The sequence below is a fragment of the Budorcas taxicolor genome, chromosome 17, assembly GCF_023091745.1.
Source record: "Budorcas taxicolor isolate Tak-1 chromosome 17, Takin1.1, whole genome shotgun sequence".
Lineage (NCBI taxonomy): Eukaryota > Metazoa > Chordata > Mammalia > Artiodactyla > Bovidae > Budorcas > Budorcas taxicolor.
The window spans coordinates 64,016,381-64,031,901 of NC_068926.1; the positions used below are offsets into that span (position 1 = coordinate 64,016,381).

Below are 15,521 nucleotides of genomic sequence, written 5' to 3' on the forward strand. Positions count from 1 at the left end.
GACTCCTAGTTTGGATTTTGGGGGCTTCCAAGTCAGGATGGGATGAGAGGAATGGGAAGGGGTTTTTTTGTACTGGAAATGAAGACACCCCGATGGAAAGAAAGTTAATTGTGAACCAGGTAAAGCCACTGACCCACATGGCTAGTAGGGCTGTAGAAGCTGCAATGCAGAGTATTTATTGGCACTTGTTGGCCTGTCTCATTGCCTCATGACCTTCTTTCTGTCTTTTTTCCCTCTCGTTGCCAGTGACTGACTTTCCAAGTGGCAGTTTCTACAGATAGCTGGCTTAGAGGGGAGCCAGGTGAGTGGCTGGGAAAAAAAGCCAGGGATCATCCAGCTAATCTGAGAAACCATGGCAACCACTTAAACCACTGTCCTCTCTGGCCCCATCGGATATTCGGTTCCTCCATCTGGGAGTTCCTGAACCTTAGAGCCAGAATTTTCTGAGTAATCCACAGGTCTGCCAGCCACCTGGTAGGCTTGGTGTTCAGGCCTGTCTTGAAGGACCATCTCTTAACTTCTTCCAAATTCCGGAACTTTCTGCCAAGCATCACCATCATTACTCATAGCTCAGTGCTACCGACTGGAACAGCACTGCTCGCCTGCTTTGTGTGACATGACGTCCCCTCCCACAAGTTAAGATGTTTGAGTCATTGTTAATGAAGATTGTGTTTGGGCGACCCCAGGACTGTGTATCGTAGTGTTGGAGATCTGTCTTCTGTCAATAAAGGCTGAATGCAGCTCTGTGGCTCGGGGAGGGGTGAAGAGGGGAGGGAGGGGTGAGCAGGGGAGGGGGGTGAGCAGGGGAGGCGGGGTAGAGGACAACAGCACCTCGAGCCCCTCACAGTGGAGACCCACTTACAGATGGGAAAACTGAGACCCCGAGAGCAAACACTGGACCCAGGTCCTCTGATGCCAGGTTCCCGTCGTGCCAGACTGAGAGGACTCGGTCATTATCGGTAAAATTAGTCCGGCTGCCAGTCCCCACCCCAGAGTGCCCAGGCTCTGGACAAGCACTCAGGCAGGGATGTGAACCCTGCCTACTGCTCAGAAGGCGAGGCTCAGAGAGGGTGGGTAGGACTTGGGGTCCCAGTGAGGAGGCAGGACTGAGACTGTGTGTGCCGGGCTCCAGAGCTATCTCTTTGGTGCCTGCTTGGGGTCAGGGAGGGCTGCGAGGTGGGAGGAGGTACACTCTTTCCAGCACCAAGCCCTGTGCCAGTCAGGGCTGTAAATCAGCTCATTCGATCCTCGTGACAACACTAAGAGGCATGTCTTACTACTTGCTACACCCATTTTACAGATGGAGAAGCTGAGGCCCAGGACTAAAGGAGGTGACTTGCCACCCAAGATAACAGCAGAAGGGCATTTTGATTAGCAGTCTGGGACTTCCCTGCTGGTCCAGTGGTTAAGAATCTGCCTGCCAATGCAGGGGACACAAGTTCGATCCCTGGTTCTGGGGCAACTAAGCCCATGAGCTGCGACTACTAAAGTGGCTGAGCCTGTGCTCGGCAGCAAGAGCAGCCACTGAAATGAGAAGTCCACACACCACCACTGGAGGGAGCCCACGCACCAGCGAACACCCAGCACGGCCAAAACCAGAAAGAAAGAAAGACTTACGAGTCTGTCGAACTTTTAAGCCCACCCAGGAAGGGGCTTGCAGCCTCACCGGGAGACCAGACTCACACATAGGCGATGATCAGCCAGTAGGGAAGGTAGGGGTCGATTAATGGGGCTGTAGGTGGTACCGGGAAGGGCTGACCAGGGCCCCGCTTCAGAGGAGAACAGGCAGGCAGCGGGGAAGGGGTGCTGCCCTTCTCTCCCCAGCACCCCTCCTCTGCAGCTTGGCTCCTGGGTGGCTCTGTGGCTTGCCTCCCAGCCCCCAGGCACCCTTGGTGATGGGTTGGGGGCAAGCGCCTCAGCCGTATGGTCACAGCCGAAGAGCAACACCTGCACGGTCTGGAGAACTGAGGCTCAGGGGTGCTCTCCTGCTGCGGTGCCGAGCTGGGCGGTCGGAGCCCGAGTGCCTGGATCACCATGTGCCGAGGGCTGGGGAGCCCCTTCTTGGGTCTGACATCCATTCCTTACCATGGGCAAGTGGGGCTGGTATGTATAGAGTCAAAGAGAAAATGCCAAGGTCACAGGGTCACAGACTGTGGGCAAGAGCCCGGGTCACAGCCAGAAGACTGCCTGTGCCGGCACCGTGCTGACACTGGAAGAAAGCGCGGAGGAGACACAGGAGCAAGGCTTCGCTGAGAGTCTCTGCAGCTGGCTAACTAATGGGTGAAATGTACTCATTGCCACCCTTTGAGGACCTGCTGCACACACATAAAACACCAGAGGACTGGGTTTGAGTCAGCCTGGCCACTTCTCACCGGCTGTGTGACCTTGGACATCAAGTCCGCTCATCTCTGAGCTGAGGTTTTCTTGTTTGTAAAAGTGAGGCTAGAAATGTAGCATCCACCCTCAAAAGGCTCTGCAAAAGGACTGCATGCGATGGAGGCCAGGGCACTGTAGGTGGCCAGCGGCAGGACCCCAAGTGCTCACTGTAGGCCTGGCCTCTGGGCACACTCAGTGGTCTGATCCTTTCTCCCTTCCCTGGAGGCAGCTGTGCTAACTCTCCCGAAAGAGGGAAGTCAATCTTACCGGGGAAGGTCCATTCATGCTAAACTCGGCATCACCGGCCTGTGGACAGCAGCTTGTATCCAGATGTGAAACGGCAGTGCAAGGATGAAGCGGTCTCCCTGTGACCTTCAGGAGGGGGACTCACACCGGAGCTCTGTCCTCCTGAGATGGGGGCTGGCACAAGATCTCAGCGGCGACAGGAGGAGGGTGCATCCCCGGGGAATCCCCTGCCAGTCTGCCTGCCTGCTCTACTCCAGGTAATAAGCCAAGGCCAACATGCTTCCTTCCAAAAATAATTTATTCCACACATTTCCTGGTAGGTTCCTCCACCCACCATTCCTGGGTTGCAGCTAGTCATTGATGTATCATCCCTCCCAAACCCGCAAGGACTCCTCCACATGGAAAGAAATCGGTTCCCAAAGCCACAAGGACTCGTACCCACCCCCATGTCTTGGGACACAACAAAGGCTGATGTCTTTCTCCCACCCCTCACTGCGCCCACACCACCCATGCTGGCCAGGGCTGTCATCATTGGCCGATGGCCTCAGACATCCCCCAGCGTTCCCGCTTGTAGGGGCTTCCCCGCAAAACCTCATTGGCCTCCACGCTGGCCAGGTGTAATGTCCGGTGTCCTCAGGCAGACTGCCCGCCATGGCACCGGAGGGTGGCCGGCTCCCTCCATCACGGGCACTGGGGACAGATGGACACAGCCGGGAGGACCGCAGGTCCTGACGCTGTATGGTCTTCGGGGCTGGGTGCTGGTGGCAGCCTCGCGAAGCCCTCCCTGAGTGAATCAGTGTGGTGCTCACAGCCCAGTCCTTGGGAGCCACTGGCTCTGTCCCTCGGGCTACAGCCCACCATGGACACTGAGGCAGGAGGCGCAAGAGTGAAGGGGACCCGAAGGGGCCTCCGAGGCAGGTGACGGCAACCACAGGGGTGAGACCTGCGAGCAAGCCGGGCTGCTGAGGTTGGAGAAGGTCTTGCCTCACTTCTCTGTCCTCCCAGCCCAAGCTGGAGTCCCCTTCTCCTTGGAGAGAAGGTGCAGGCAGAGGGCTGTGAACCATGTGAAAAAAAAGTCTCCCAACGCCCTTGAGCCTAGGGCTATGCAATTTTCTACTAATGAGGGAACTAAGCCCAGTAATGGGACTTTGCTAGTGATTAGCTAGGAGTCTTGTGGGGAACAAAACACCATTTTGTACTCTTAATTAAAAAAAAAAATCATTCATACCCTTTCCTGGGTGAGAGGAATTCAAATAAGGGTTCAAATAAGCAGACTACAAAAACAGATTTTCTCTTTTCTCCTCTCTTATTTTGCTTTCCTTGTTATACTGCTGAAACCTGTGAGGGGCTTACATCAAGAGCTGGTCTCGGAGTGAAAAAAAAAATAAGAAGATTCCACGCTCTGATAGAAAATGAGTCTAAAAGAACACCTGGATCCTGCAAGGCAACAGAAAGTGGACGGAAACTGGAGTGTTTGGGTTCAATTCGATTCAGTGATGGAGCGAAGTGTCTGAAAGAGCTAAAAACCAGACTTCCCAGCAATGGAGAAGGAGGAGGTTTCTGCTTGGAAGGGGGCACTCCCGAGCCTTTTATTAAACAGGAGTGAGCTGGGGGTCAGCAGCCTTGCGGCAACGCCCAGGAGTTTTAAACAGTAAACCCCTGCAGTCCTGGCAGGGCCTGCGGTCAGTGGATCGGTGTGGTTTTTCTTGAACCGATGTCCTGCCAACGACTGGGAAGACTGGGGGTCAGGTAGAGGCCGGGCCGTCCACGGTGGACAGGAGGTGAATGACCTGGGCCCGCTCGGCCGGGCTGATGTGCTGGCTGATGTACACCAGTGAGTCCATGGCCAGCTCAGGGTTTTCTTGAACCAGGCTGCAGGAGTTGGGGGAGGAGGGCGAGGTCATTTCTCCCACTGAGTTCAGTGGGCCCCCGCCCCCCGGTAGCCCCAGAGCCCTGGGGAGGGCCTGTCCCACTCCTGGATGGGCAACCAGCCACCCGGAGTGCAACCAGCCACCCGGAGCGCCCAGCCCTCTTCCTGTCGCAGACACAGGAGGGGCGATGGTCCTGTGGGGCAGAAGGGCCACGGCACACCCTCAAGGAACAACAGTGCACCCTCCTGCTCACAGGTCGTGTGACCTGACACACACACTCTCACCCTGGACCTCAGCTTCACCCGCCAGATGGGTCCCATGCGCTCAGCTCCCTACGCCACGGGGACGCGGGAGCAAGCTCTCCAGGAAGGATCATACCCAGCAGGAGCTGGCAGCCCAAGGGCTAGGTGCTCAGAACACAGTTGTCTAAACAAACACGCTTTGGCCATGACCTTGGATGAGGTCTAACCAGGATAAGGAATTGAAATCATCGCACCTCCCGACCCCCACCGACCGCATCCCCAGGACTCTGGGCAGGGAGACCTGGCTTGGGCGGAGTGGCAGCCTCTTAGCTGGGGGGCTGGGCTGTGGCCCCCGACCCTGAGGCGGGGGCCGTGGACCGTGAGATGCGGTGCACTCGAGTCCTCGTGACCAGTGCGGACGAGGTGAAGGGCGGGGCGAGGTGAGGGGGCGGGGAGATGTGAGGGGCGAGGTGAGGGGGCGGGGCAAGGTGAGGGGGTGGGGAGATGTGAGGGGCGAGGTGAGGGGGCGGGGAGATGTGAGGGGCGAGGTGAGGGGGCGGGGGCAGCGAGGGGCGGGGGGAGGTGAGGGGCGGGGCGAGGTGGGGGCGAGGTGAGGGGGGCGAGATGAGGGGGGCGAGGTGAGGGGGGGCGGGGGGGGCGAGGTGAGGGGGGGCGGGGGGGCGAGGTGAGGGGGGGCGGGGGGGGCGAGGTGAGGGGGGGCGGGGGGGCCGAGGTGAGGGGGCGGGGGCGCCGAGGTGAGGGGGGGCGGGGGGGCCGAGGTGAGCGGGGGCGGGGGGGGCGAGGTGAGGGGGGGCGGGGGCGCCGAGGTGAGGGGGGGCGGGGGGGCCGAGGTGAGGGGGGGCGGGGGGGCCGAGGTGAGGGGGCGGGGGCGCCGAGGTGAGGGGGGGCGGGGGGGCCGAGGTGAGCGGGGGCGGGGGGGGCGAGGTGAGGGGGGGCGGGGGGGGCGAGGTGAGGGGGGGCGGGGGGGGGGGCGAGGTGAGGGGGGGCGGGGGGGGGGGCGAGGTGAGGGGGGGCGGGGGGGCCGAGGTGAGGGGGGGCGGAGGGGCGAGGTGAGGGGGCGGGGGCGCCGAGGTGAGGGGGGCGGGGGGGCGAGGTGAGGGGGGCGGGGGGGCGAGGTGAGGGGGGCGGGGGGGCGAGGTGAGGGGGGCGGGGGGGCGAGGTGAGCGGGGGCGGGGGGGGCGAGGTGAGGGGGGGCGGGGGGGCCGAGGTGAGGGGGGGCGGGGGGGGCGAGGTGAGGGGGGGCGGGGGGGCCGAGGTGAGGGGGGGCGGGGGGGCCGAGGTGAGGGGGGGCGGGGGGGCCGAGGTGAGGGGGGGCGGGGGGGCGAGGTGAGGGGGGGCGGGGGGGCGAGGTGAGGGGGGCGGGGGGGCGAGGTGAGGGGGGCGGGGGGGGCGAGGTGAGGGGGGCGGGGGGGCGAGGTGAGGGGGGCGGGGGGGCGAGGTGAGGGGGGCGGGGGGGCGAGGTGAGGGGGGCGGGGGGGGGCGGACCGGCCACTCACCCCCGGATGGTCTTAAGGGCGGAGTCCCGTTTCAGGCACGCGATGTTCTCGCGGATGGTGGAGTGCAGCCCCTCGCCCGCCTGCCAATGCTCCTCCAACCACCGCACCACCGTCTGGTTGTTGTCCCACAGGTAGGCCTGAGAGAAAGCGTGACTCGCTCAGGCGTGTCCGACTCTTTGCCACCCCAGACTGTAGCCCGCCAGGCCCCTCCGTCCGCAGGAATACTGGAGTGGGTTGCCATTTCCTCCTCCAGGGGATCTTCCCCGCCCAGGGATCAAACGCGCGTCTCTTGCATTGCAGGTGGATTCTTTACCGTCTGAGCCACCAGGGAAGCCATAAGGTAGGCCTGGGGTGGAGGCTGAGGCTGCATCAGCGAGGGACCCCTGACGGCTGGGCAGGCCCCCTTGGGCCCCCGCCCCATGCGTCTCTGCCCCTTGGATCCCCGCCCACGCGTGCGCATCTCTGCCCCAGGCCCACCTTGACTGCGCCCTCCGTCTCCACGAACCAGCGGCGCAGCATGGACTGCACGTGCATGTGGCTGAGCTCGGGGCAGGCCCTCAGGACCTCCTGCTTCACCTGGCTCTCCAGCAGCAGGCGGCGCAGGCGCCAGTACAGGAAGCTGCGGGCTGTCTTCCACTCCAGGATGTCCTGCGGACAAGCCGTGGGCCTGAGCCCCCAACCCACCCCCACCCCCGGAACGGTAGAGGGGGATTCTAGGAGCTGCCCAGGGCCTGGCCTTGTGATCACTCCCATTTCACAGGCTGGAAAACTGAGGCTCAGGGAGGCGGCAGAGACAGGACACTGCCAGGTCTCCGGACCACCTCCCCTGGGTACAAACCCAGTGCCCATCTCCACCTCCAGACCCAGAAGCTCACGAGGGGTGCAGAGGGGTGCAGAGGGCTTGGAGAGGCAGGAAGGAGCCCAGCACACAGGGGTGTTCAGGACTGGGTATGACCTCGTGGGGACGGGGCAAGAGGATGGGGTTGTGACCATCAGTGGTGGGGGAGTGCGTTGTGGAAACAATGGTCCCAAACCCAGCCCAGCGGTTCTGAGCACACACAGGGGTTGGACTGGTAGTTCCCAAACTGGGCGACCTACTAGAATCTCTGGGGGATTTGGAAAAAAAAAAATACTGATGCCTGACTCCCCTCCCACCCATATTCTGATTTAATTGGAGAGCCACCTGGGCGCTAGAGTTTTACACAAATACTTATTTCTTTATTTTTGGCTGCATTGGGTCTTAGTTGAGGCACACAGGCTTCCCTCCAGTTGTGGAGGGGTGTGTGGGCTTAGCTGCCCTGTGTCATTGGGATCTTGGTTCCCTGACCTGGGATTGAACCCACGTCCCCTGCATTGGAAGGTGGATTCTTAACCGCTGGAGTTGTTTTTGTTCTTTTTTTTTTTTCCCCCAGGTGATTCTCACAGCTGGAATTTGCCTCATCCTACAGGCCTGAGTGCAAATATTCTGTGTGTTGGACACCAGGTGACCTGAGGCTCGGCCATTCACACAGACTGGAGCGCCGCAGGCTCTTACGTAAATGACGCCCTTCTCCAGCATCCTGCCCGCCTTGTCGTGGAGGTCGGCGAACTGCACCGCCACCTGGTGGTACATGGGCAGCAACAGGTCCTCCCGGGCCTTCAGCTGGCCCTCCAGCTCCTTGCGGTCCGTGTCTGAGAGCTCAGACATTCCTGCGGGCAAGGCAAGAGCCAGGGTTTGCAGGGCAGGCCTGAGCTTTAACCCTGATAGTGCTCCCAGACCAAGTTGCTCCTGCACCCTCAAAAATGCACCCAGTGCTAAACAGCTGGTTCCCACTAGCAATCTGTTTGACACATGGGAGTGTATGTATGTCAGCTCCAATCTCCCAGTTCATCCACTCTCCACTCCCTGCCCGACACATCCGTTCTCTATGTGTCTATTTCTGCCCTGAAAATAGGTTCATCTGTAGCAGTTTTTTGATTCCACATACACGTGTTAATATACGATATTTGCTTTTCTTTTTCTGATAGCTCGGCTCAGTGCTCTATGATGACCTAGACGGGTGGGAGGGGGGTGAGGTGGGAGGGAGGTCCAAGAGGGAGGAGACATATATTCAACGAGGGTCCACCTCGTTGTACAGCAGAAACTAACCCAACATTGTAAAGCAACCTGACTCCAATTAAAAAAAAAAAATGCATCCAGATTTGCAAGACAGCATTCAACACTCAGCTTCAAATTTGTTCCCTTTCATCAGGCCCACTGCGCTTACAGGACACCATCAGTTACCGTTTTTAATTTACATAGTAAAATCTAATAAGGGAATATTATAAACAAGTCTATGCCAATTTGATAATTTAAATGAAACAAACTCCTTGAAATAAACTATGAAAGCTCACCTAAGAGCAAAGAGATTAAACTGAACAGTCCTATATATAAAAAAGCAATTGAATTTGTAGTTGAATTGTAAATCTTTGCTATCAAAGATTTAAAGAAATAATGCCACCTCAGACTCAGAAAACAGAGAGGGGAACACTTTCTGATTCACCCTATGATATCAGCATTACCCTGATACCAAACCAAAGAAATTGTCTACCCATCATCACCATCATCATGAATCCTGTGAATTTCTGATGACATAGATCAGTTATAAAGGCAATGCTGCCTTATATGCATTTTTAAAGAGAATTACAGATAAGTTGCAAGTGAAACAAACCTATCACTCAAACAAAATTAGTAAAATGCCTGACGGGAAAATTCTAAAGGGTAATTTTGCTACCAAAAGTCAAATGTTTCTCATTGGCTTGAAATAGTTCAACTATTCTATCCAGTGTGTGTTGAGAAATTACATTCACTAAGGCACTGTGTATATTTTTTAATGTTAAAGGGGTTGATGGGCTGTGTGGGAACATTTGAAACATCTCACAGTTGTTGCTGCTGAGTTTGGGGTTGTCTTCACTATTTTTAACATACTAGAAGCCTCCAGCAACGAGTGGGCTGAGCCCTTTCATGACCTCTGAGAGGTGATACGTTTCAGACCCACTCACCAAGCTGCTCCACGAGCTTCTTGGAAACGGGGGTCGAGTCTTCTGATGGTCTTCACCAGATCTTTCTTCCGGTACTTAATCTCCACTGTTCCCTCTGGCTCCAGAACACTCGCTCTGAAAAAAGCCAGCAGCGGGGGCAGGCGTGTATGAGGGGTTCCCCAGCAAGCGACCGCCAGAGGACATGCAGGGGGAGGCAAGACCACCAGGAAAGCTGGTGGCAGTCCTCTGCTCTGTAGCTGGCTTTCTGTGTGCCCTTGGGCAAGTCACTTAACCTCTCTGGTCATCTGCTTTTCTATCCACAGAAGGAGGAATTAAACCAGCTTTTAAAATAAAGTGTTCTGGGACTTCCCTAGCAGTCCAGTGGTTAGGACTCCATGCTTCCACTGCACGGGACATGAGTTCAATCTTTGATCAGGGAGCTAAGATCCCACATGCCATGGCATGGCCAAAAGCTAAAAAATATAACAAAAATGTTCTGAACTCTGGAAGGCCCTTTCAGCAACAAGAGTGTGTGACTTTTTCCAGAACAGCATATCCCACCAGCTCTTCAGCTACAGTCCTCTCTGGCTTTCCTAATCTCTGCTCTCCTCAGGCCAGGGTGGTGGCGGTGCTCAGTCACTCAGTCGTGTCTGACTCTTTGTCACACCATGGACTGCAGCACACCAGGCTTCCCTGTCCTTCACCATCTCCCAGAGTTTGCTCAAACTCATGTCCATTGCATCGGTGAAGCCATCCAACCATCTCATCCTCTGTTGTCCCCTTCTCCTCCCACCTTCAATCTTTCCCAGCATCAGGGTCTTTTCCAGTGAGTCAGTTCTTTGCATCAGGTGGCCAAAAGTACTGGAGATTCACCATCAGCATCAGTCCTTCCAATGAATATTCAGGGTTGATTTCCTTTAGGATGGACTGGTTGGATCTCCTTGCAGTCCAAAGGACTGCAAGAAGACTCTAAAGAGTCTTCTCCAGCACCACAGTTGGAAAGAATCAATTCTTCCACACTCAGCTTTCTTTATGGTCTAACTCTCACATCCATACGTGACTACTGGAAAAATCATAGCTTTGATTATATGGACCTTTCTTGGCAAAGTGATGTCTCTGCTTTTCAATACTCTCTCTACGTTTGTCATAGCTTTCCTTTCAAGGAGCAAGCATCTTTTAATTTCGTGGCTACAAGGTACTCTTTAATCTCCTTAAAGCACACAAAGGCACATGGAGGAATCCAAGATATGAGTGGCCCGCTCCATTCCCAACCCTCTCACCCTACCCCTTGGTTTCCCCTTGCCCCCTTCTCTTCTGACAGCTTGGAAGCCCTGACCAATACTACATGTAGCTCTGAGCCTCCTGGTGACCAGAGTGAAAAGTTAATGTGACCCCATTTGGGGCTGCTCTCGTCCTGAGTCTTCTGGAGGTCTGACCTCAGCGGCCTCCCGTGAAGGTCACAGGGCACTGAAGGCAGGACAGGCTTGGTTCATTTGCACCAAATCACGATGCCTAACGTAACGCCTGAGACACAGTAGGTGCTCAGTAAATATTCACTGAACTGAGGAACGAATACGGGAACAGACACAGGAGGAAGGTGCCTATCTACACCTTGAGCAGAACTATTCTTTTTTAAGAATATGTTTGTTTATTGGGCTGCTCTGGGTCTGAGTTGCAGCATGCAAACTCTTAGCCATGGCATGTGGGATCTAGTTCTCAGACCAGGGATAGAACCTGGGTCCCCTGCCTTGTAAGCACAGAGCCTCAGCCACGGGACCACCAGGGAAGTCCTGGGCAGAACTGCTCTTGCGGCCTTCACATTCTGCACAGCATTTGGCATACTCTTCATTTTGAAGACACTCAAACACTGAGTTACAAGCATTATCGTCAGCATCCTTTCTGGAAGAATCTATCTGGGATAGATTCCCACTTAAAAAAAAAAAGTGCCAGGAAGGTTTCTCTGCCCTGAGAAACTGGTACTCTCTCATGCAAGTATGCCTCGTTTGTCCAGTATTTCTCAAGCACCCATTAGGAGTCAGCCTAGGCCCTAGGCTATAACAATAAATAAAATTGAATAAAACATAGCCTCTATGGAACAGTTTTGGGGAAGACTCAGAGTCTAGTAAGAACTAGACATCTAATCATATTTCCCTTTTCATCTTAGCTGCCAGGAAGCTCAGGTGCTTTTGGTCTTTCTTTTTTCTTTGGCTGCACCAGATCTTTGTTGCTGCATGGGCTGTCTCTAGTTGCGATGAGTGGGGGCTACTCTCTAGATATGATGCTCAGGCTTCTTGTTGTGGTGGGTTCTCTTGCTGTGAAGCACAGGTTCTAGAGTGCATGGGCTCAGTAGTTGTGGCTTGTGAGCTCAGCTGCCCCGTGGCATGTGGGATCTTAGTTCTCAGGCCAAGGATCAAACCTGTGTCCCTGCATTAGCAGGTAGAGTCTTAACCACTGGACCATCAGGGAAGTCCTAATTAATTAATTAATATATAACCAACCAATCAATCGTAATTAATATTTATTATATTAATATAATAATTATATATTAATTAATAATTATATATTATACACATAATATATTATGTGATATATATTATATAACTATAAGTATATAAACATACATATTATAGTTTATATAAAATATAATATATAGTATTTATATAATATATACAATAATATAAAATATATGTGTAATATATATATAATTATATATTATAATTATATAATATATACTGTACAATATATAATTATGTAATTATAATTATTATATAATTATAATATAATATAGTTACTATATTACAATTATATATAATATATGTTATATACTTGTATAATTACATATACATGACTTAATATATTCTATATATTATATAACATATAATAACATATATAACATAACATATACAATATATATTGATATATTGATACTATATTTTATATTAATTATATATTATACTTTTTCTGTTTTCTTTAAGTGGTCGCAAACCTCCTTGGTAAACAGGTGAGTGTAAGTTATGAAAGAACAGACTACAATTCCTCCACTTCTGGGCTCCAGTCACTAATTACACTGAGAAAATCCAGCAGCATGCTGGACGCTGGTTTCAGACTGGGAGAACTGGAGGCTCTCCATCCCTCTGGAAGTTCAGAACAGCCCTGCGATCCCCAGAGCGCGACTCCAAGGGCGTGGGGCCTCTGGACTGGGAGTGCGCGCAGGAAGGCGGGGCTGGGCTGGGGCGGCACACCCACCTGCTCTCTCTGTCTGCATACATCTCTATGCACAGCGGGTTGATGGAGGTGTCCATGACCGCCCAGGAGCCGCCTCGGACCTCCGCGTGGGGCGGGATGTAGATCAGGACGGGCTGTCTGTACTTCCGGAGGCCGTCCACGATGTAGGCTCCAAACTTTAGCACCTGGTCGTACATGTCTGAAAGGCAAGGCAGCCACCATTGAGGCGACCTCAGGCCCACCCTTTGCTGCCCAGGGGTTGTGGAGAGGCTCTCATGGGGCCAGGAGGCAGGATCAAGGCACAGAGGGCTCCCTTGACCAGATCCTCCTCCCTGCCGGGGCCTCAACATTCCCACCCAGAAAAGGAGGCACGGGCTGATCTCTAAGATCCCTTGCAGCCCTGGCTCAGAGATGCCCCCGGCCTGTCCCACTGTTTCCAGAACAGAACCCTCTCCAAGGACGCACCGTTTCCAGAACAGAACCCTCTCCAAGGACGCACCGTTTCCAGAACAGAACCCTCTCCAAGGACGCACCGTTTCCAGAACAGAACCCTCTCCAAGGATGCACCGTTTCCAGAACAGAACCCTCTCCAAGGGTAACACAGTCCCTTCCCTCCTGCTGCCCACAGGCATATGGTCCTTATTTTCTACCAAGACATGTCCAATTAGGCATGGTACGTGGAAACAGCAGCACAACAACAAAATCTGGGACCTCCCTGGTGGTCCAGTGGCTAGGACTCTGAGTTCCCAATGCAGGGGGCCCAGGTTCAACCCCTGGTCAGGGAACTAGATCTCACACACTGCAACTAAGACCTGGCGCAGCCAAATACATAGGTAAATACTTTTTAAAAAATAACTCAAAATCACACTGAGAGTAACCACCACATGCCAACGAACCCTCACCTTGGCCCTCTGAGGTTGGTTCTATCCTTGCCCCTCTTCGCAGAGGAGAGAAACTTTGGCTTGGAGCAGTCACCCACCCAACAAGGACTCAGACCAGGTCTGCCCGGCCCCAGTCCAGCTCTTTCTGAAACATCCCACTGACAGCCTCTGTCTCTTGAAATGCTCAGTGCCTTGAAGCACTTGCATTTGAGTGTCAGGTCACTGAGGCTCACAGTAGCCCCCTAAGGAGGGCAGGCGCCTTCTCATCTTCCCAAGCGGGGAGGTGACAGCCCAGGTCACTCAGCAGCTTCCTGGGGCCAACCCTGCCTCTCCCTGCATGACGGGGACCTCTGGAAAGTCACATTGGAAGCCCTCAGTTCCCTGAACAGCTCCCATCTGCAGGAAGCTCAACTAAGATGATGATGTTGCGACCCCACGGGAGCTGTCCAGGGTGCTGACCCTGAGGCTTCAGGGCACCCACAGGAAGGCCACTTTACCTTTCATGCCCCCGGAGAACCCCCTCCAGTTGGCAAAGATCATCAGGGGCAACTTCTCCCGGTTGAAATCATTGATGGCCTGGGCTGTCTTATAGGCTGAGTCTGGGAACCACACTTGGCCAGCCTGTTGGATTATCTGGAACACAGAGCAGCCTGCATCAGACTCCTCTGAGTGGGACATGGGATGGCCGCCCACATGGCACCCTGGATGGCAGGCAGCCTGATTGGCATCGGTGACAACACCAGACATGGGGCTCAGACGCGTGACTCTCACGCTGCGGCCCAGGGAGGCTCCTGTTGCCTGTTGATAGGTGCCAAGCTAGTAAAGGCCACCCTGAGTAGGGTCCCAGGACCCGACCTCTGACTTCTGAACTCCTCCCAGGGTGCGCCGCGGCCCACCCTAGAAACAGCAACAGTGACAGGGGCAGGAGGAGGGAGGGATTCCTAGGGGCCCGTCATCCTCTGAAGAAGACAGCATGGAGCACCATGCATCCTTGCAGACTCAGTGCTGGGGCCCCCACCCCACCCAACTCCAGAGCCAAGGATGCCTCTGAGTCTCTGAGCTGGAAGGACAGACGTGTGACCACTCAGGACCCGCTCCAGTCAGCTCAACCGGCCACACAGCAGACCCAGCAAGACCACAGTCATAGTCGTCGGAATGGCCATCAGCAGAGAGTCTGCAGAAACAAATGCTGGTGAGGATGTAGAGAAAAGGGGACCCTGGGACACTCCTGCTGGGCATGTCAACCGGTGCTCTTACTGTGGAAAATAGTATGGAGGTTCCTCAGAAAACTAAAAATAGAACTGCTATATGACTCAGCAGCTTTCTTCCTGGGTATGTATGTGTATATACAACCCAGCACTAATTTGAAAAGATACATGCACCTCAGTGTTTACAGTAGCCAAGATACGGAAGCAATCCAAGTGCCCAACGACAGATGAATGGAGAAAGACGATGTGGCATAAATATATACAATGGAATCCTGCTCAACCACGGAAAGAATGCAATTCTGACATATGCAGCAATGTGGACAGATCTACAGAACATTATACATAGTGAAATTAGTCAGAGAAAGACAGGCACTGTATGTTATCACTGCTATGGAAAACCTAAAAAATAATACAAATAAACATATATGCAAAGCAGAAACAGACTCACAAAAATAAAACAGACAAAAAATAAACTAGGTAGTTACCAAAGGTGAGCAAGAAGATGGGAGGGACAAATTAGGGGGATGGGATTAAGAGATAACAAACTGCAATGTATAAAATACCAAAGCAACAAGGATGTACTGTATAGCACAGAGAAACACAGCCATTATCTTGCAATAACTTTTAATGGCGCACAATCTGTAGAAATGCTGAATCACTATGCTGTACACCTGAAATGAATATAATTTGTAACTCAACTACACTTCAGTAAAAAGACAAAACGTGAAAAGAGCCAGCCCAGTTCCCTGGCCCCTAACCTTGGCCTCAGAATCCAGGTTGGCAGGGTCAGCGGGCACGACCACCTCCACCGTCCGCGTCTCTGCAGCGATCACTCCGACGGGGATGCCCCCCAGCCTGCAAGGTGGACCACAAGTGAGCAGGGGCACGGGGCAGCACCCCAGGCCGATTTGGGGGGCCAGGTGGGTCCGGCCAGCCCGGGCTGATATTCTACAGG

At 54.2% G+C, this 15,521-nt stretch overlaps 1 protein-coding gene and 1 non-coding gene across 2 annotated transcripts in view; one reads left to right on the plus strand and one right to left on the minus strand.

Annotated features, from left to right (window-relative positions):
- Positions 1–2,902: 2,902 nt before the first annotated feature.
- The window catches only part of ACACB (acetyl-CoA carboxylase beta), a 137,811-nt gene continuing 125,192 nt past the window's right edge, over positions 2,903–15,521 (minus strand). The window contains 9 exon segments of the mRNA XM_052655120.1: positions 2,903–4,494; positions 6,253–6,389; positions 6,730–6,900; positions 7,787–7,941; positions 9,274–9,295; positions 9,297–9,387; positions 12,499–12,676; positions 13,856–13,991; positions 15,325–15,421. Coding sequence (XP_052511080.1) covers positions 4,368–4,494; positions 6,253–6,389; positions 6,730–6,900; positions 7,787–7,941; positions 9,274–9,295; positions 9,297–9,387; positions 12,499–12,676; positions 13,856–13,991; positions 15,325–15,421 — 1,114 coding nt within the window. The 3' untranslated portion in view covers positions 2,903–4,367.
- TRNAG-CCC (transfer RNA glycine (anticodon CCC)) lies at positions 13,190–13,262 on the plus strand. The gene has a single exon. It is a non-coding gene; the product is annotated as a tRNA-Gly (tRNA).